The 20,896-nt window shown below is 43.2% G+C and overlaps 2 protein-coding genes across 2 annotated transcripts; both read left to right on the top strand.

Moving 5' to 3' along the window:
- The first annotated feature begins 331 nt into the window (after positions 1 to 331).
- Positions 332 to 2,828, top strand: LOC108098133. The gene is made up of 4 exons (XM_017200856.2): positions 332 to 575; positions 690 to 1,246; positions 1,505 to 1,800; positions 1,939 to 2,828. Exons 2-4 carry the CDS (start codon positions 756 to 758, stop codon positions 2,076 to 2,078), a joined length of 927 nt encoding a protein of 308 aa, XP_017056345.1. The 5' UTR covers positions 332 to 575; positions 690 to 755; the 3' UTR covers positions 2,079 to 2,828.
- An 8,510-nt stretch (positions 2,829 to 11,338) lies between these two features.
- On the top strand, positions 11,339 to 20,576 carry LOC108098144 (homeobox protein B-H2). The gene is made up of 3 exons (XM_017200870.2): positions 11,339 to 12,722; positions 17,185 to 17,437; positions 19,147 to 20,576. The coding sequence occupies exons 1-3, from the start codon at positions 11,648 to 11,650 to the stop codon at positions 19,811 to 19,813; spliced, it is 1,995 nt and encodes a 664-aa protein (XP_017056359.1). The 5' UTR covers positions 11,339 to 11,647; the 3' UTR covers positions 19,814 to 20,576.
- The last annotated feature ends 320 nt before the right edge of the window (positions 20,577 to 20,896 follow it).

Here is a 20,896-nt window from a genome sequence, read left to right as displayed (position 1 = left end):
TAATCATGGACATGTCAAACAAAACTAGCAGGAAAATTATTTGATGATCTTATGCTAAAATGTTGTCAATAGAGCTATGCCTAAATATTTATTTCCCCTTAAAGTCCCACTAAATATATCGTCCCCCCAAAAGTCCCCCTTAAAAGCTAACAAACCCCCAAATTTAGGGCAAAACGCCCTAACCTGGCAACTCTAAGCCACACTCTTAAGCCGAGCAGTGTGCCCAGTAATTTCGCTTTCGACCGTAAATAATACCAACGGTATAGCCAGACTTTTTCGTTGGTTTTTTTAAATATAAAGCCTGCGGTCACTCTTAGTTAACAAAAAAAAAAACGGCCTGGTCACACTGTGCGGTCCAGAATTGTTGCCTTTTTATTTTATTCCCGCACTTCTTCGCCAACTAGCCGCTTTCTTTCGGCCTTGTTTAAAGACATAGGTCACGCCAGCAGCCGCCGCAAGCCGGAACGCCCCCGTCCCGCCCCCTTGGTCGAGGTGACCGTCGCTGTTGTTGTTTTCGTCGCCCTTAAAAACCAGCTGCTGCATCTGTGTGTGCGTGGGTGCTCCTCCGTCCGTGTGTGAGTATTCCAATCTGTGTATGCGTTAATGTGTGTACAAGTGCTTAAACAACAACAAAAGCGTAAAACGCATTTTCATTTGATTGCGATTTTGATTTGAAACATTAATTACAGAAAGAAAGGGAGAGAAAGCAAACAAAGGACCTAACGCGAGAGAGAAAGAGAGCGAGAGATAGCAAAATGGATGTGGAGGAGAATTACGAAAACGCCGCCGAGATGCAGAACATAAATATGAACTTGAGTCCGAATCAGAATCCAAATGCGGATAGCCAGCAGCAGCAACAGCAGATGCAGTGTGAACCGTTGTTCGGTCTCACAACCAATACAACAACAACAACAAATCCAATGATGGCCATACCCCTGCCCGCGCCCCCCGGAATGCTGCCCTATTCCACTCCGAACATCAGTCCGAATTCGAATTTGAGCGTAAATCAAAATCCCAATTCGAATCTAAGTCCCAGTCCATCCGCGAACGCATCCGCCGCCAACGCATCCGCATCCGCCATCAAGGGTCTGCCCACAAATGACTTCGATATCGATTCCCTGCTGCTGCAACAGTTTAGCTGCATGGGCACCACGGATCACGAGGACCTCATCAGCCAGTTCCAGAGCCTCATGAACAACCAGATGAACCGGGAATCAGCCAGGTTTTACCTGGAGATGAGCAACTGGTAAGATATGACCAATAACAGGGATTTCCTTGTATTTCGGAGTGAATGACTATTGTGTTTCGGAGTTACTACATATTTTTTCAAACCTTATTTTAGGGTTTGGTTTTAATTTAAATTGTACAAAGTTTGTGAGTGACCTTTGATAATGAATGTTTATTCTTTGATCATTCAAGTTCGGACTGATTAGACTATAGATTTCTTGTAGATAAACGATAATGTTAATGCATTTTATTAATCACTATTTATCGCCTCTTTTAGGAGCCTGCAGACGGCGGTAGGCTGCTACCTGGACTTTTGCAGCCTACAGTCCCTGCCCTCGATGAAAATCGTCCAGGGAAAGCACCTAAATGCCCAGCAGCAGGCCTTCCAGCTGCAGAACGACGGCACCGAGCGATGGCCGAACAACTGCTATCTGACCTCGCCCATCCAAACGCAGCGCATCAATGTGCCCGCTCTGCGTCCGGGTGAAACATGTGATATCCTGGCCGATCTGATGCCCACACAGCCGCCGATTTTGTGGCGGCTGTGCACTCCCAATGGCTGGTACTTTGGCGGTGAGCAAGAGACAGCCCTCGATCTTAGATCTAGATTCGCACAATAAGCTAAAAATCATTGAACTTACGATGCTTTACGCATTTGAGAACCGATTGCTAATGTCACATTTGTATCCCCTTTTTGCAACCCAAATACAGATGCCATTTGGATGATACCGCCGGGAACGCAGGCCAGCCAGGACGAGCTGCAGCAGCGGATGGTGCAGCTGATCACGTCGGAGGCCAAGCCGGATGTCTATCCGCAGATCAACATCGTGATAACCGCACACACACAATGAACGCGGTGTGTCCAGCGTCCAGCATTCGGCATCCTCCTCCGTTTTCGAGCGGGGTCCTCGGTCCCAAAACTCATCGATAGCATTTCATACACCTAAACCCCTGCGCGAATGTAACTTTTACGATATGACTAGACTCTCCCCTCTTCCCCTTTCTTGAATAGGCTTAAAATTGTTCTTAGTAGTGGATTTGTATACAGACAGGATCAAAAAGCGGAAAACTTTTATACACTTGACGCCGTGCATGTTTCGGAGTATATAGTAGCCAACGCCATTCACGTGTACTATACAATATATAATTGATATATATATAGACCTATAGATATACCTACACAGACCCACGTTTAACTAGAGTTTGAGTTTCGATTGCGAGCTCCTTCGTTGCTCCTCCCACTTTTATCCCCTCCTTCATTTGGTGTCAGACGGATCAGCTTTATATATATATATCGATATATTGGGAAGGGGGCGAAGGGCCGGCGCGGTGAAAAGAGAGAAGTGAAAGTAAAAGTAAAAGTAAAAGTGAGAATCAGAATCGTGTGGCCACATTATGTTCTTCTGTTAGTTCTTAGGCGGTAAAGTTGTGTGTGCGTGCGATTGTTTAATGCATAATGATATATTTTTTTCTATAATTTAAATTCCTATTTTCTTAGTAACCGAAAAACATGATTAAGCAGAAAACAGAAAACCTTGTAACAAAATTAGAAATAAGTGTTTTATTGAGCAAAACAAGAAAGAAGTGGAACGAATGAAAAAGTTGTCTTTTATTTTGCGGGCGGCGAATTGCTAAAAAAAAACGATAAGGGATTGCATACTTTTTTTTAACTCGCATATTTATAGTTTTTAAAATCACCTACAAAAAATCAATTCTTGTTCTATCGAGAACAATCGACTAATTAGATATTTCTGTAAAAAGTTTCTATTTAAAATAATTTACGAATAGGTAAATATTTCTATAATTACTGACTATAAAAATTGGCACGTGTAAAATTCATAAATATTTCACACTAATTTCTCAACTGTTAAATTGTTATTGGCAGCACTGTTTTATATTTTCCTATTGGAGTGGCAGCACTCTGGTTTAGTCATTCCCACAAAACATTCGGTTTGAAAAAGACCGCCACAAGTGCCATTCACAGTAAACAAATATTTTTGTTGAACTGAAACTTAAAATAAATCCAACAAATAAAAATCAAATTTGAATTCAAATCAGAACGTGAGCTAATTTCAAAAGAAACAAAATTACTTTTCGCTGTCGTTGAGTTGATTTATTATTTTGATCACATTATGAAATCCGATTACCAGGCACATTACTTATGCCTGCGACTATTTCCACGCCCTGGCTCTTCTCCTTTTGCCGCTGCTGTTTTTGCATGAAAATTGTAATTGAGTCAAAAATGCAAAAATACAAAGTACACAATTACACACACACACACACACACACATTGGCATACAGATGGGATCAAGGGTCGTTCGTGCGTTGGCACGGAAATGAAATGCATTGAAACGGAAAAGAAAATTATAATCCGTCGAGGAATAACAGCAGCAACAACAGCAAGGACAGCACGTCTGCAAAGAATCTGCAGTTCGAATAAAAAAATACCCTTCATAAAACTAGAATTTTTTCGAAATTAAAAATAAATCTCAAGTAAACCTCAAAGTAAGCGATAGAAGGTATGACACTTTGGATTTGATTAAAAATTGATAAAGTTGCGGGCTCTAGAACTTAATGTTTGGGTTTCTTTTCTTCAAATGTTGGTATATTTTCAAACATTTTGCATACAAATTAGTCAAAAAATCGACTGAATGTTGCTGATAAAATAAATCAAAAACATCAAGAGATATGCCAGCTTGGAATGGGAACAAAATTGGTTTAAACATCTGGAATCCCACTATAGTGTACTCGATTTCGGATAGCGAACGAACTTTTTCGAAGGGTACTTCCTGCGACAACAACAATGGCAGCAACAACATCGACTGCCTTTTGACTTGAATTACAAATGGCGCACATGCAACGAGCACTGAAGCGGAGGGGGACTTAGGAATATGCGAATATATGGGGTGTTGGGTGTTGGGTGTTGGGTGGAGGTCCTTCGGGCTCCCTTCGAGCGGTACGAAAGGGAAGATGAGCGGATTGGGACCCCGTCATGTCATGGACAATCAAATCAAAAAGGCGTCAAAGCACAAGTCCTCTGTCGCCATCTCGCTCACAACCCCCTCACAGCCCGATTTGCCATCCCACTCCCGCACAAATTGCGCGTTTTCTCGTTTCATGTAACATTGTAAAATTGCATTTGCGCCTTCAGTCGCCTTCCGTCCTGCCCCCTAATGTCCCTATCCATCCACCAGCCGCATCCTCGTGTCCCCCTATTTACTTGTTGTTGCTCGCAAATTCAGATTATGATTTGATTGGCAAACAAGGGTCGGGGCTTTTGGGTCCTGGACGCGCTGCCCTGGCCTATTTGATATTCATAGATTGGGAATTACAAGCAGCCATTGGCAATTGTCAACAGTCTTTTACACACTCAACTCAACCAGTGGCGTTCGTAACGGAAGTTTTGGGGGGTACAACATAAGCAGCTTCCATATTTATAAGAAAGAAATCTAAGTTCTATATTCAAAGCAATATTTTAAGTACATTTAACCTATAACAACTGCTTAATTAAACAATCAGATGAGTTTTACTTACTCGGAGTTTTCTGTGATCCCCTTTTGGCCTGAAAACCCATTCGTACGCCCCTGTCTTCGCCCATTGGCACTCACACAGGGGCACGTGCTGATGTCAAGTTGTTACAACGCCGGCAATTTGTTTGTTCATTTCGTTTCGTTTCATTTGTTTTTGCCCTCGCCGGATTTTCATCGCCGGGAAAAGTGCGAGCGACGGAGGGCGTGTCAATTGGAAAAGCAAATAAGATGAAAGCAGCCCAGCGTTTCCCGCTGGGGGTTGAGTCGATGTGGGCCAACTATTCCTCATAGGCCTGTCTTTCATATGCGAAAATTGTATAAATAAAAAAGGTAAATATTAGTTTAAGGGTTAATAAAACTACAATTATAACCAGAACAGAAAACTTGTCAAGTGCCTGTTGCGATTGCATTTAAACGATTACCCAATGTAAATGTTAGAAACCTGAGAATCCCTAAGGTCTTAAAATCTAGTTTATTGTTTGAACTCTTGCTTAAGCCCTAAGTCGCATTCCAGTCGAGTTAACTCCCTTCGACATCCCCGCCTCGCGCCAAACTGAACTGAGCCCATTAAATGCATAAAACAATTGCCAGACAGTTTGACGCTGTTGGGCAACCTCGAAATGCAGTTTCAAACCCAGCTTACTGCTCTAAAATACACAGAAAAAAAATACTGATTGAATAAATAAAAATGTAATTCATCGGTGTACTCATGTAAATTTATACAAACAGAAGAAAGCTTCATTTTCATGATTCAAAATGTAATCGAATAACAACAATAAAGTAATAAAATCTAGCTATATTCATTTCAAACTTTAAATTAAATTTCTTTAATCGTTTTCCTCGTGTTGATTTAGGCCCAGTTTTGGAGCGATTCAACTCGGCTCGATCCGATTCGTTGCGATTCGATTCAGTTCGATTCGATTCGATTCGATTCCGTCCGTTCTGTCCCGTTTGGTGGTCGATTTTTATGAGCGCCGCGCGTTGACAGCTTAAAAGTCTCTTAGCATGAAAAATATTGTCAACGCCAAATGGCGATATTCTTGGCCGTTGTTTTGGATTGTGGGTTGCTGGCAAAGGAAAACTCTCTGACCGCTGATGTGTGGCGGCGATAAGATTTTGATAGGGGCACCGATTTATGCGAGGCAGCCAGCCAGGACTTTTAACTTATCGCTGAAAACTGACAATCAAACGTATCGGCTGCCACGGCATTAGGGGCACTCATAATTACCTCACTCAAATCACTAAAGTCCAAATCGAAGGAGGAGTGAAAAAAAGACTGAACTGAGAAAACTGAAGCGAAGTGAAGACCTCGAGATCGGAGCGAGTAAATTAATTTCACAAATTGTGCGGCGATAAATTCGATTTGAGATACTAACTCTAACCCGTTGGCGTTGGTTGGCCTTTTAAACAAACATTTGTACTTTTATTTTATGCCATATTTAAACTGATTTAATTTGATGCCCGGTCTCGCCTTTCGATTGGGTTTTTTATGCATATTGCCCGGCTGGTCTATGGGTCTATGGGAATTAACATAAAACTTCAAGTTACCCCGCCCGGGGAAAACTCTTTCAGTCTCATTTCTCGCCTTTATTTGTCGCTCTTTTTGTACGATTTTGTTTGTGGGCCTTTGTTCGGCCATCATGATATATAACGACCGATAACGCCTAATCGCCCCAATGCGAGCATATATCATTCGGAGCTGTTTTACTTTAAAACAATCTTGGGAGGTGCCATCCTAAGTAAGTGAATGATTTTGAGTGAAACATATTTCATCTTGGAGGTAAGTTCATTTACATTCGGAAATCATTTTGAAAAATTTCACTTCCTTTCGTATTCAGAATATTAAAGAGTAATATACTCTTATACATAACTCAAGAATCGTTAATAGCAAGCCAGTTGAAAAAGTGACGATTTAATAGCAACTTCCTTTCGAAAGCTATACAATCTAAACCAATTAGTCTGGCCAAGATATCAACTCCTCGATCTGCCCAATTGAGGGGCTCGAAATATTTCCCTAATTTATCTCCTCAATGAATTCTCGAAAAATGCTTACGAGTTTCATCGGGGGGCTCCTAACGAGGGTCGATGCGATGGTCAAACGTCAATATTATTAAATATAAATGCAACGAGAATAACAACGGCACACAATTCCCGAGGATGGCTGATGAAAAGAGCCGCGGTGGCTGCTGTTTTTTTTACTTATATTTATTTTTTGTATATTTGCCGTGGGTTTTAAATGCGGACGCGACATTGCGTGATGAACAAACGTCGAGCATTTCTCAATGGGATCAACGCAGTGGTCTTTTGTGGGGATAGGGATGCCAAAAGCCGAAACCCGAAATGAAATGACATGACGTGTTGTTATTAAGCCGCATAATCAAAACAATAACAAAGCCCAAACTTTTATGAATGAACAGGCGGAGGAGCGGAGAATTTTGTCTGCTTGGCCTACTAGAGTTTATTTCGATACTTCGGGCCACTCCTTGATCGATAGGAACAGTGATCCTTACATCAATATCATATAGAAAAAAGTGCATATTAAACTCAAAACGAAACAACAAAATAGTATTTTTTTTATAATGCCATATTTTTTCAAAGAACTCTCTATTATTTAAGTTTAAATAAGCAACTACTAAACTTATTAGTTTATTAACTTCCAAAGAGGATCGTGCATGTTCCTAAATATTCCGAAAATGTGCAACCAAAAAATCTGTATACTTTTACTAATAGAATATCGATCGTTTAGATCGCAACCTGCCCACCAAAATAGATCCCAACCACTGTGCATCTTGGTAGGAGCCATCGAATCGACGTCGGCAGCTTCAAGGCGATTAGCGAAAAGCGGTAAATGTTGTGTTAAACCTCAATTAAGAACCAGCGGGGGAAACTGTTGAGGTGATCTGGGAGACCTGGAGAAGTGGCGACGTGGGACGAGGCGATCCCAGCCAGGTAGACGATGCCAACAGGATGTTAAACTCTTTCGGGCAATTTGAATTCGCTTTGACTGACGCCACACGCCAGGGTCACTTCAGAGGATTTATAATACGATCCCCCCGCTGGATCCGAGCTGCTAAATGATCTCACACAGGCGACGACGACGACGACGTCGAATGGCGCCTAGAAGGAGCGGGTTAAATCGCTGGATCTCCACATGTGTATTATGGTATGAACGGCTTGCCTCCTCCGTATTTCCCCGTTTCCCCTGTTTTCCCAGCTTCCCTGCTTTGTATCCCCGCCTCACGATTTGGACCCCTGTTAAGTGCTTTTTAATTTGTTTGCATTCGAAATCCGAATTCCCTGTGTTCCGCTTTTATCGGGAATCAAGTGAGCTGAGTGCAATTACGACACCTTCAAAAAGCCAGCCCAGGATGCCAGGATGCCAGGATGCGAAGGGGAAGCGGAGGATACTACTACTCATCCTCAAGGCACTTAAGCGCATCCCCAGGGGGTTGATTCCGCCCCCTTTCCACCCACTTTTCAGCCACTTTCCACCCGCTTTCCACCCGCTCTCCATTCGCTCTCCATTCGCTCTCCACCCGCTTTTCACCCACTTCCCATCACAATCTGTGGGTGGTGAGTGGCGAATGGCTAATTAAAATTACTTTCCACGGCGACACTCAGATATTTGAGGGGGGAATCGGGGGATCGGGGTCGGGGGTCACCGTTAATGGTCAGCTGGTCAGTTTGCAGCCACTCTTAATGAGCGTCCCCAGTCATTTGCTTGGGAACGAGACCTTCTCGCACCGCCAACTACGTATTTGTCATTTTTAATGTCTTTTTAAACCACGCGAAAGGTGAACCACACTCGCAGCACTTCGGGCTTAATGGCTTTCAAGTGGACTTTGGCCATCCTATCTGAACTGGACCTCAAACATGAATAGAGTTCTGAAAGTTGGTACTCGAATTGAATTACTCAAATGGAAAGATCTGTGAAGATATAGGGATTATAGGCTCAATTTTAACGGTGATATTGTAATCCGAATTGGTGGTTGCATTGCTGTTTCAGATTTTGAATTTGGTTCTTCGAAATTTCTACGTGAAATCTTCCCTTAGTTAGAGTATTATTGTGTCGCACTTAGAGCTCCATAAAATTTCCACCGAGCTCATCTTTAATTAACTTATTTCACTGCTGTGTATTATATTTCGCTTTGTACTCGGTGAACGAGCGGCAAGTGCCGTTAGTTGGACCCCGACAAAATGGCGGACCCAGTAGGAAAATGAAAATACGTCGAATATCCGTGTGATTTCGGGTGCCTCTGTGTGCGGGAGAGTGGCGAAAGTCAAGTTGCCTCATTAGCAGGCAAAGGGAATGCCTAAAGATAAATTATTGTCACATTTTTACGCGAATCTCATTAATGGGGGGTGGTGGCATTTCAACATAGAGAGAGAGAGCTGTGACAGATGAGGAAATTACTTCAAGATGATGGGCTTAGGGGAATTCCAATTAAAATTAAAACACGTGCAGTAAATGCCTAATTATATTAAATTTACATAATCCCAGGATACATCCTTTTGGTGTGGATAAAAGTATATCATTTGCTGTAATCAAATAAATTTAAATAAATTTTTTTTTTTTGGATATGAAATTGAACAACCTAAAGATATTTCTTTAGCTTTTTTTGTAATTATATATATTTAATTTATATTCTATTTTTAATTATAAACTTTTTATTTGAAAAAGATTTTGTGATTTCTAAATATATTTACTTTTGAGTGTTGTGGTATTATTATATTATAATAGATCCTATAGGCCTTCTCTTTGGTAAATTGGCACTTTAAAACAAATTGCAGGGGGCTTCACCGATCCCGGTCACGTCTCCATTTTCCGGCCGCAGCTCGATCGTTTGTCAGGTCGTAAATGCTTGGGATATATCTATGGTTAAGTGCATATTCGCAGAATCGTTTGGCGGCAGGAACTGGGGGAAATACCGATGGCAAATAATTCCCGACAATTGCTGCCGTGGAGCCATTTTGAAAAGCTAACCATACACAGTCGTGTGGAGCAGTTGGAGCATCCGCCTCCAGGCGCCAAAGACAGCCTCCTCGAGCAGCTCCTGCCCACCGAAGCAATCCATCCACACATCCACACACGATACACATACGTATGCCCCCACCGAAAAAAAGAGCTCCCCTTTTGCCCCCCTTGAGACCCATTCACTTGCACATTAGGCAGCAAATTGACATCGATACAAGTCCAAGAAGTAAACCGAAAGTGGCTGAAAAGAGAGGGCAATAGCACGTGCGACAGAGAGGGAAGCGTGCGGCATTTAACTGCTGCCAATTTACTGTTTAAATGCCAAACAAAAAGTGTTAACAAGCGCAAAAATAACAAAAGACACCAACAACAAAGTCTGCAGAGCGAGAGGACCCGAGGCGAACCAAGTGCGGCCAGGCCTTGAGTGAGAGCAAGACAGACAGATGCCCTCGCAGCGGGCCTCTCGCTCACGGAACCAGTTTAAGGGGGCGTGGCTTGGGCCACAAAACAGGGTTGACAGCATCCCATCCATCCATCCATCTTGCAATCCGGCTATCTGTCCATCAGATACGGAGGCGAAGGCAGCAGCTGCCCCGCTGCCATAATCGTGTTGAGTTCGCGTTCACAGCTGCCATAAAAAGTTTATGGCAAGTCATATTCGGAAGAGGAAAAATGCGGAAACTAAACCATCCGAACTGGGCTTTTACTGGGGATGACTTCTTGAAATTCGGTGCTCGGGAGGTATTGATAAAATGCGTTGTTTTAGTTATGGATTTTGGCATATATGTTTAGCAATTTAAAAAATGTTAAGCTGCTCAAACTTAACCTAGATTACACTAAACGCAATTAAAAAAAATAAATTTAAATATTTTTTCAATTAAATTTATGCAAGCATCATCATGAGGTCACAATTTCGAAGTCTTACATCCTTTAACTCCTATTTGAAATATTTTTAAATTACACACTTTACCACTTCATCCCTAAACTTTTATTTAACCCCTTTATGCTATTAAGGAGGTGCTGAATTTATTAATTATGAAATGAATGGTAAAAAAGGGAGAGAAAAAATACCTTTGCTTTTATGTACATCTTGTTTTACTTTTAAATGATATCCAAATCACTCAACAAAAGAACCTTAGGTGTACAATAGGCTACTTCTTAATAGGTATTACTTCAAATGGCCAAGTCCACCACGTGCTATAAAAACAACCGTTAGACGTGCGGCCATTGCCAGTGGAAAAGTCACCACAGTCGCAAACTTGAGGGCCGCTGATTGAAGCCTAATGAATGTCAATTGCTGCCAATTACGACCAATAAATGCGGGCAATATACACGGCCAGCAGTGAGTGCGAGCGAGAGGGCTGCGCGGGACGAAAGAGAGGGAAACCCACCACACCGCCACTTGGCCAAGTCAGTGGGCGAGAAAGAGACGACGACAGGTGGCAGCTGATAAAAAGTTGTGGCTCAACTGGTTTTTGCCGTCTGTTTGTTGCTGGTGTTGTTGTTACTGCTGCTGTTGCTGCTGCTGTTGTTGCTGTTGTTGCTGCTGCTGCTGTTGCTGCTGGCAGTTGCTGTTGCTGGCAGCAAGTTTCAGTTTCGGTCGAAAGCCAAAGGCGAGCGGTTGTTGCTCCCGCTTCTCAAAACACCAACAGTGCGCGCACAGCAGCAACATTTGCGTTAAAAACTCAAGTTGAGCTTCGAAAACTCGAAGAACTAGAAACCTTAATCCAATCATAAACTAATCAGTCACAAAAGTGACAGCTGCAACATAATCTATTAAAAAAAAAAAAAAAGAAACCAACAACAAAGTGCTAGAAACTCGTGTTCCCATACACAAGATACAATTATTTTTTTCGGGTGCAAAGTGCAGGTGGAGCAGCAGCAGCAGCAGCGGTGTCTCGTCGGCCAACCACACATGACCACAATGCCACCGGAAATGTCCGCAACAACGGCAGCTCCCGTTGGCAGTGCACCGAGTGCCACCGCTCATCATAATCCCGCTGCCGTCGGCGGCGGCGGTATGCCGCGTCCAGCTTCCCCGGCCGTCGGCAGCAACAACACGACGGCGGCAACGGCGACGACGGCAACGCGATCCCGCTTCATGATCACCGATATTCTCGCAGGAGCAGCGGCTGCATCCGCGGCAGCAGCAGCAGCGGCCGCCGCCTTGGCAGCCGCCTCTTCGGGCGGTGGGCGTGGCAGTCCGCCGGATTCGGAGCGGGACGAATCGATCGTTGCCCAGCATCAGCATCCGCATCAGCAGCAACATCACAATCACCATCAGCAACAGCAACAGCAGCAGCAGCAGCATCAACAGCAGCAACATCAGCAGCAGGCCGCCTTGCAACAGTACATCGTGCAACAGCAGCAACTGCTGCGCTTTGAGCGTGAGAGGGAAAGGGAGAGGGAGAGGGAGCGGGAGCGGGAGCATTATAGGGAAAGGCATTCGCCACCGGGAGGCAATCTCTACTCGCACCACAGCATGCCGCCCCATCTGCTCGCCCACTTTCCGCCCGCCCACTACGCCGTGTTGCAGCAACAACAGCAGCAACAGCAGCAACAGCAGCAGCAGCAACATCCCCACCATCTGCAAATGGAGCGGGAGCGATTGGAGGCACTGCATCGACATGGTCATGGGCTGCCCGGTGATCCGGGGCAGCATCTGAACCACCTGAGCCATCTAAGCCACCAGCAACACCACCTCCCACATCTGCACCATCCCATCCACGATGAGCGATCCCGGTCGCCGCTCATGCTCCAGCAATTGGGCAATGCCAGTGGCAATAACAACAACAATAACAACAACAACAATAGCAGCAGTGCTAACAACAACAATAACAACAGTGGCAGTGGCAACAGCAACATCAACAGCGGTGGCAACAGCAACAACAATGGCAGTGGCAACGGCAACATGTTGCTCGGAGGAGCCGGCAGCAGCATCAGCGGCGATCAGGCGAGCACAATCGACGACAGCGATAGCGATGATTGCGGTAAGTGGGGTTTATCCTTGTACCTTATATACCTTATACGATAATTTAGTGGGATTACTAAAGGAAAATCATACAACTAACCATAAAACAGAAAGGAAATATTAGTTTAAAAGTCACTTCAAAACTAATAGTAATAAACTAATAATAATAAAATATATATGCAATTATACTTTCCATTATAAATATCGAAACAGCTCTTCTTTCTCTGATCTTTAATTATTTGTATGTATTATAGTAGTGTTTCATTTTCGGCTCCCAATACAATACGGTTTCTATTAATTTTTGAACCACCGTGAAAAGTGGAGGCAATCCCGAAACCAATTTACACCTTTCCACCAACTGACCCCTGACTTCGCACCACTTTAAATTTACGATTTTTCCCCACGACCGAGATATATCATATATTGAGTGCTAAGCGTGGTTGTTTCTGTTGTCGTTCCTCGATTTTGTTGTGGCTGTTGGCTAATAGATAACGGCCAGCAACAACCACAAGAACAACAACAGCAACCACCGCAGCAACAACAACCACCATAAATTGTGTGGCTCGAACGGGGAAAATGCTCGGTTGATAGGCGAAGACTCGAAAATACAGGTGAGTCTCAGGCTGAGGCTGAGGCAGGTGTCTCTGGATCCGTCCACCTCTTCTCTTCTCTTCTCCTCCTTCCTCTTCCTCTTCCTCTTCTCTCCTCCTCCTTCTTTCCCTCCTCTTAGCAGTCCCCTTCTTCTCGGCCAGATTAGCCAAGTGTTCGCTTATTTTCAGCTTATGGCCCAGTCGAAACTGTCAACGGAATACCCTTGATAGCCACGCCCCCCGCGCCGCCTCCCTCGTTTCGCATGCAACAATTTAATTGATTTCGCAGCTAGTTTTAATTTAGCTTTTTCCCTCTCGTTAAGCGCTTTTAAACGTTATGCAAATTATGACAAATTACTATTAAATACCCGTAATCGTGCGTTTTCCATTGATTTGCTGCAATATTTGAAAGGCCATGAACGAGTATGTATTTATTCTGAACAGAAAATAGATAATATTCCGTATTTATTTCAATTTAAATTTTGGAAGCTTCTAAATTATTTTTGTATAAAAAAGGAAAACACCTAATTCCAGTTATTTTAGTAATTGTTCTCTATTCAACTGTGTTTTTAATCATAAACTATGAGCCCCTGACAAATTTTGTTTCAATCAAAGCTTCCCCAATTTCATGGGCAATTTTCACATTTATTTTTTTTGACCTGTGCCAAAATCAATTAACAAATTAAACTATAACCAAAATGCGGAGGTTTCTCCCTCCAAGTGACCCCCTTCGGTTTCGACTTCCCGCTGTCAATTTTTCCAAATGAAATTGCCTTGATTTGAGCCACAAGCCAAGTGGAGCCACACACACGCAAATGAATATACATAAATGAAACTAAAGAAATCAAAATTAAATTTAATCTGCTGGCTGGGCAGTCGAACAACCCACACACAGTCCCAACAAAATAAACAGCCATTGACATTCACGCTTTCTCTGTCCCTCTCATTTGGGGAGCCCACGCTGTGAAAAGCAACAAAGGCAGAGGGATACCGTAAGAAAAGGAAGGGTGCTCCCAAATCTCAAATAGTTTTCAAATCCACAGGGTTTTCGTCTGTTTCAGATTCAGATTGAAATTACAAATTTTTAGGTTTAGATAGCTTATTTTTGGGAATTCTCATAACAAATTGAAGATTAGAAAAAAATGAATCATTTTTGTTTTTAGTTCAAAGCATTCTTAGTAGAAAGAGATAGCTTTATCGACGTAGAAAGAAAAGGACATACAGTGAACACTCGCGTGTCACTTGAGACGCGTGCGAGCGACAGTTGTTGCTTTTTCATGCCCTACTCCCCCTTTTTTTTTATTCTCCACCTCTTCACTCTCCTTCTACTTTATTTTCTCCTCCTTTCTTGGCCTTTTCTTACCCGTCTTGGCATTTTTTTCGAAGCTCAAACGACGATCCTTGCCAGGCACCGCGTTTGAAATTGAACCAAGAGCTTGTTCTCTGCCCATCGAACCGTACACTGATCGAAAAAAGCGGGGCTCGAAATCAGTAAATCGGGATCGGAGGGGGGAAAAAAATCCTGCCGCTTCAATGCCTCCGTCGAGTGATACAAAAAATAAAAGAGTTTCAATATTGAAATTGATATTTTCGGGCATCATCTTTCACATATTTTGGCATTTGCGGAATGCCAGACTTTTGCTTTGGCTTCCAAGATCGCGCATATATAACATATATGTATGTATATACATATATCGCAAAGCAGGGCAGACGAAGCTCATCCACTTAATCCACATAATGTTTAATGGTTATCCACGAAAAATTCACGTGCGCCGCGAAAAAACGCCAATGCGAATAAAGTTCGTTGCCCAAGTCTTTTGTTTCTATTTTGCGGTCTGCTTCTGCTTTTTAGCTTTGCCTTTTAGTATTATATATTTTATCTTTTGATTGATATGGTAAATTCCCTAACTGAGGTCTTTTATTAGAAGTGAATAATGGGTTTTCATAGTAGGACGTTTTTGTTAGACTTATATTGTTATATCTTTAACCAAGACATTGTTAAAGTTATAAGTCAGTTTGTGTTTTGGTGATAAATTCTCAAAAATAAAAGTAGTGCATTAAGGGTTCGTTGTTTATTTTCCGGCATCATTTTCCAGACTTTTTCCGTGAAGGAAATGTTCAAGCGCACACCCAACAGCAACAATAATAATTACAAATTATAATGCAGGTAACACGAAAAGCGAACAACCGTTATGTAAGCTCGCTCGTTTCTCATGTTGCTGCTGAATTTGCAATGTTTGCCGCTGATGTTGCTGTTGTTACTAGACTGCACTAAACGCCAACATTATCAAAATGTTGATAAACGTTTAGCAGAAAAAAAAGCGGAGGGAAATATAGGGGGAAAGTCGGGGATCTTGAAGGGGGCGATAAAGAAGGAGGAGGGTTAAGTTTCGTTAAGAACGTTGCTTTTATACTTTAATTAAAATGCAAAAAGGCCAATTGCAAATGTGTTGCTGTGTTGCTGCTGCTTCTTCCCATGGTTTCTGCCGTTGCGCAATTAAAATGCAAACACAAAAAATAGCAACTAAAAAAGCAAAGAGTGAGAGGGAGCGAGAGACAGCTGGACTAAATAGAGGGAGAGGGAGAGAGGTAGGCGCTGCACACTTAAGCATGTTTAATACAGTTTAGCCACAAGCACTTAATTACAAATGCGAATGTAAAAACTGCCAAAGGGGGTTTACCATCTAAAACTAGGGGGGAAAACGACAGAGAGAAAGACTGAAGAAGAAGAAAAGAGAAGGGGTGGGGGAGGGGGAGGGGGTGGGGGCACTCTACAAGCTCTGCAAGTGTGGAACAGAAATTGCGGAAATGCTTCGAAAGTCAAACTTCTTCTTCTTTCGGGAACGGTGGCTAATGCATTTCGAAAAGGAGGAGAAAAGGGGAGTGGGAGTTGCCCGGGAGAAAGAGGAAGCCAGAAGGCGGAAGATGGGGGCGTGGTCGGCCCCAGAAAGTGCCTCAGTTATTAGTGAAGCATTCAACAAAGTAAAACAGATTTCTGAAAGATTTTCAAGCTCAAGTGAGTAGCAAATGCACTGCGAGAATTTCCGATAAAATACAATACCATTTGTCGTATTTTTAAATTGCATTTCGAATATAAACATTTAATTGATATTATCACATATTAAATCAACAACAAGTTTTTAAGGGTATCTCAACACTACGATTTACAAAGCTATGCTTTCTTAATATGGTCACTTCATTAGGCAACTTATTAGCCAACAAAGTACAGGTCGCGGGGTGGCATTATTGCTGCTGCTATGTGGCATCCTTTAGTGGCGGTGTTCACTGTGCACATCCATCAAAGTAATGTTGATAATTGTCTGTTGTTGCTTTTGTTGTAATTTGTGCTCATAAACTGTTTAATTGCAAATTAGCAAAAGGTAGCTGCTTCAGCAACAACAATGTTGCCACATGCACATGTTGCTGCTGCTCTTGCAACAGTTGCTGCTGCTGCTGCTTCTACTTCTGCTGTTGCTGTTGCAGTTGATCTTGTTGCATGTTGGCCGGTCATAAAAGTGCAAAAAGGCGCGTAAATGTTGCAGAAAATTGCAAATATATGAGAGATGTCAGGGGGATATTGCAAAAGGGGCTTAAGAACAATAGAGATCTTGTCGTTTCTGAAAACTAAATGCACAGGGCGAAAAAAATCTATAGAATCTAAGGCATTGCAGTTTGTAAGTTTTTACTGCTTTGAAGAATGGGGTTGTTCTCTTAGAGAAATCATATTTTGTTTTGTTTTTAAATGGTAAAGTAACAAACATTTGAAAACAGTTCGTAAATATGTAGTTACGTTTTAAGTATGTGAATAAGTATACAGCAGAGCATTTACAAAATTTTAAATTCATAGAATTCTTTTATTTATGCTTTCCCCTTTTTTTTTTATATTTTTAGGCGGCAAGGACGACGATGGCGAGGACAGTCTGAAGAACGGCAGCTCGGCGAACGGCGACTCCTCGTCGCATTTGAGCCTCAGCTTGAGCAAGAAGCAGCGGAAGGCGCGTACCGCCTTCACGGACCACCAGCTGCAGACGCTGGAGAAGTCCTTCGAGCGGCAGAAGTACCTCAGCGTCCAGGATCGCATGGAGCTGGCCAACAAGCTGGAGCTGAGCGACTGCCAGGTGAAAACCTGGTACCAGAATCGCAGGTGAGCGGCTCGCTTTGTGCTTTTTATGGGGCGGAGGATGAATGGAGAGAGGGGGTGGGAAAGGGGGAAGGGGAGGGGGGAGGGGGAGGGGAAGGTGCTTTGGGGGTGCCTGAGTGGCCAGTAATCAGCGCCTTTAATGCGTTGCGCCCATTTCTTCGCGCAGTTTTCCAATAAAAATCCTCTTAATGGTTGCTTTTTCCCCTCTTTTATTTGTTTTTTTTCCTTTGCATCCATCACCTTATCGCTGTTTGTGTTTTTTTATGCTGATTGCTTAATTTGCTGCATTTTGCGCTGAGCGTCGTTAAGAAAACCAAAAAAAAAAAAAATCGCTTCTATAAATGAGCTGTCTTCTCAGCTCCTTTGCTTTTTTGCGTTTTTTTCTCAGTGCAAGTTTGTTGCCTAAGTCTTTCGTCTCGATTGCCGCCTTATTACGTTCGATCGCGTTTTATTTTCGTTTTTAATTATTGCCCAATGACTTGTCACAATTTCGAGCGCAGAATGCTTACCACAACAATTGGGAATTGTGAATTGGGAGTAGGAGTGGGGGACGAGTAGCTGAGGAGCTGAGAAACTGAGAAACTGAGGAGCAGCAGGCCAACATCTTGCGTAGCTGACGGCGCAAAACTCAACCGGATATGATGGCTGATGGCTGTTGGCCGATTTCTGATGGCTGTGTGAATTCTCCAAGGGGGAAGCGGGCTTTATTTTATTTTTAACAATTTTGTTCCTTGTATTTTATGATGTGGAATATGTGTGGCAGGTTTCTTACATCCTCTTTGCAAAAGGTTTAGGTGTAGAGCACTAAACTAGCAATGAGGAACTCAATTTCATTAAATTTAGCCCAAACTGTAACTATATTTATGATTTAGGCAGTATCTTTGTTGTGCTGTTTTTCATTTGGTTAGTTTCTTTAACAAATGGCTGGCAAAAATGCAATAAATAGTTGGAAAAAAACAAACATAATACCCTAGGCTGTCATAACCTCACCCAAAGTCAACTCATGATATCTCCCATTAGGCCAAAACACTTCACAGCTGCTGCTCTTTGCTGGCGATGAATGGGCAAAAATTGTGAAAGGAAAAAAGGAAAATAAACGACCCCGACCTGGTTCTAGTTCTAGTTTCGGTTCGAGCTCCTGGCGCCTCAAACAATTAAAGGATTTGCCAAAAAGAAGGGCGGGTCGCTGCCAATTAGGTTTAAGTTTTCGGTTTTCAGTTTTCAGCTAAGAGCACTTCCAATTTCCCTTTTTGTTGTTTTTGTTTTGTTTTTTTTTTCGGTGGGCTGGCACAAGATTAATGACAAAACAATTAAGTGCGAAATATAAATAGTCGAGGCGGAATCCTCGAAGGCACACGGCGGGATATTAGAGGATGAGAGGACGAGAGGACGAGAGGCCTCGAGTGACTCGGCAATACTGGGCCATGATTAATCGACAGGACGGGAAAAGCAGGACTCAGCCTTTGCATCCTCAAGACACTCGAGAGGGATTAAAAAATTAGGAGGAAGCGTTTAAAAAAACTCAACTACGATGGAAAATAAATATTTGAATTGAAGGAGTTTTTCGCAAGTTGAACAGTTTGCTATTTATTTAGTTAGTTAAGCTAAAAAACTCTTCACATTTATCGGTTTATAATTTTAAGTTATTAATTTTTTTTTTAATTTATCAGTTTATAAATGTGCTAATATATATTTTTTTTTCGCCATTGCAGAACCAAATGGAAGCGGCAGACTGCGGTTGGACTGGAGCTCCTTGCCGAGGCGGGCAACTACGCCGCCTTCCAGCGTTTGTACGGCGGTGCCACGCCCTATTTGAGCGCCTGGCCGTATGCAGCCGCCGCCGCCGCCCAATCGCCCCACGGCGCCCCGCCCTCAGCGATCGATATCTACTACCGACAGGCGGCGGCCGCCGCTGCCCTGCAGAAGCCCGCCATTCCCGCCTCGTACCGCATGTATCCCACGAGCATGCCGCCGGGCATGGCGCTGCCCGGGATGCCCGCTCCCCCGCCCCCCGGCGCGGCGCCCATGCTGAGCGGCTATTACGCCGCCGCGGCAGCAGCGGCCGCTTCCGCTGGCGCTCAACAGCAGCAGGCGGCGCCGCCCGCGTCCCGCTCGCCCGCCACCAGCCAGAGCGCAAATAGCGAAGCGGACTGCGAGCGGACCAGCAGCAGCAGTCGCCAGCGGTTGATCACGCCCAGTCCGCCCCTCAATCCGGGCAGTCCGCCCCACCGCGAGCGCTCCAACGAGGAGGAGAGCGAGCGGGACAGAGAGCGGGAGCGGGATAGGGAGAGGGAGAGGGATAGGGAAAGGGAGAGGGAGAGGGAGCACGAGCGGGAACGGGACGAGGAGGACGACGAGGAACTGGCCCTGGAGGTCTGAGGATCCCTCGCACAGAAATCCCTCCTCATAGCTGGATCTCACAAATTTGTCTAAACAAAAATAATAATCACGGGGTGGAGTATTCCAGATTTGTGAATTGTGGTGGAAGTCCTTTGGCAAAAAAACCTTCGTTCGAGTTTTGTGAAAATAGTAAAGTGACATTTTCAAAAGCATACAGCTGATTTCAAAAGAAAAGCAGTAATTAAACATATTTTTCATTATTATTATATGCAGGAATTATGGTTTGTAAAGCAAAAAAAACAAAATAAAAACATTGTCAAAGCTTAACAAATTCGTAACGTTTTAAGATAAAATTCCAAAAAGGGCTATTTTGAAGCCAGCTGTAAGTTGAATTTGCTGCCACTAAATGTTTGATTAGCCCTAATTTATCTACCAAAATTGTATAAAAATCTCAATAAATTACCATAGAATTATACAAGAAGTAACAGTATTAGAACCTCCCCATGTTCATCTGTCTCCAAGAATAACCCCCAGTAGATGTGAAGAAAAACTTATACATACATACATATATCAATAATATATAAACCTTTTTTTTCTATATTTAATTGAAACCTAGCCTAGAGGAAATTTTGTAAATTTTTGTAAATGATTTTTGTACATACGCAGCAGACCAACAACAAAAGCAACACGATTTTTTTCCAAACAATATTTTTTTTACAATTTTTTTTTTGTGCCTAGTCTTAAGACGTCTATTGTGTGTAGTAATAATAAAGTGAAGAAAAAGAGAAAAAAGAGCAATCGAGAACTGGCCTTTGTCTTGCGCGAATCTGAAGGACTCGCTGGCTGAAGGACCTTTCTGCGATCCTGAGCCTAATGCGAGCTGACACACGAGCCGAAAAGTCGCAGTCGCAGTCAAAATCTCAAAATCTCAAGGGTTCGAACGCAACTCGATAGGGGCACTCGAGGAACTGTTGCATTTTGGCATTTTGGCCTGGGAAGCGGCCACTAAACTGCTCACTTAGAAATTGTTAACATTTGCCAAGGGTCCTGGTCGCCGTCGTCGTTGTCGTCGTCGTCCTGCCAAGAAGTGAGCCCCACCCCACCGCCAATCGCAATTCCGCT

This window comes from Drosophila ficusphila, unplaced genomic scaffold (genome assembly GCF_018152265.1).
Source record: "Drosophila ficusphila isolate 14025-0441.05 unplaced genomic scaffold, ASM1815226v1 contig_197, whole genome shotgun sequence".
NCBI lineage: Eukaryota > Metazoa > Arthropoda > Insecta > Diptera > Drosophilidae > Drosophila > Drosophila ficusphila.
Note: the sequence above shows the minus strand (reverse complement) of the source record. Positions and strands in the feature narration are given on the sequence as shown.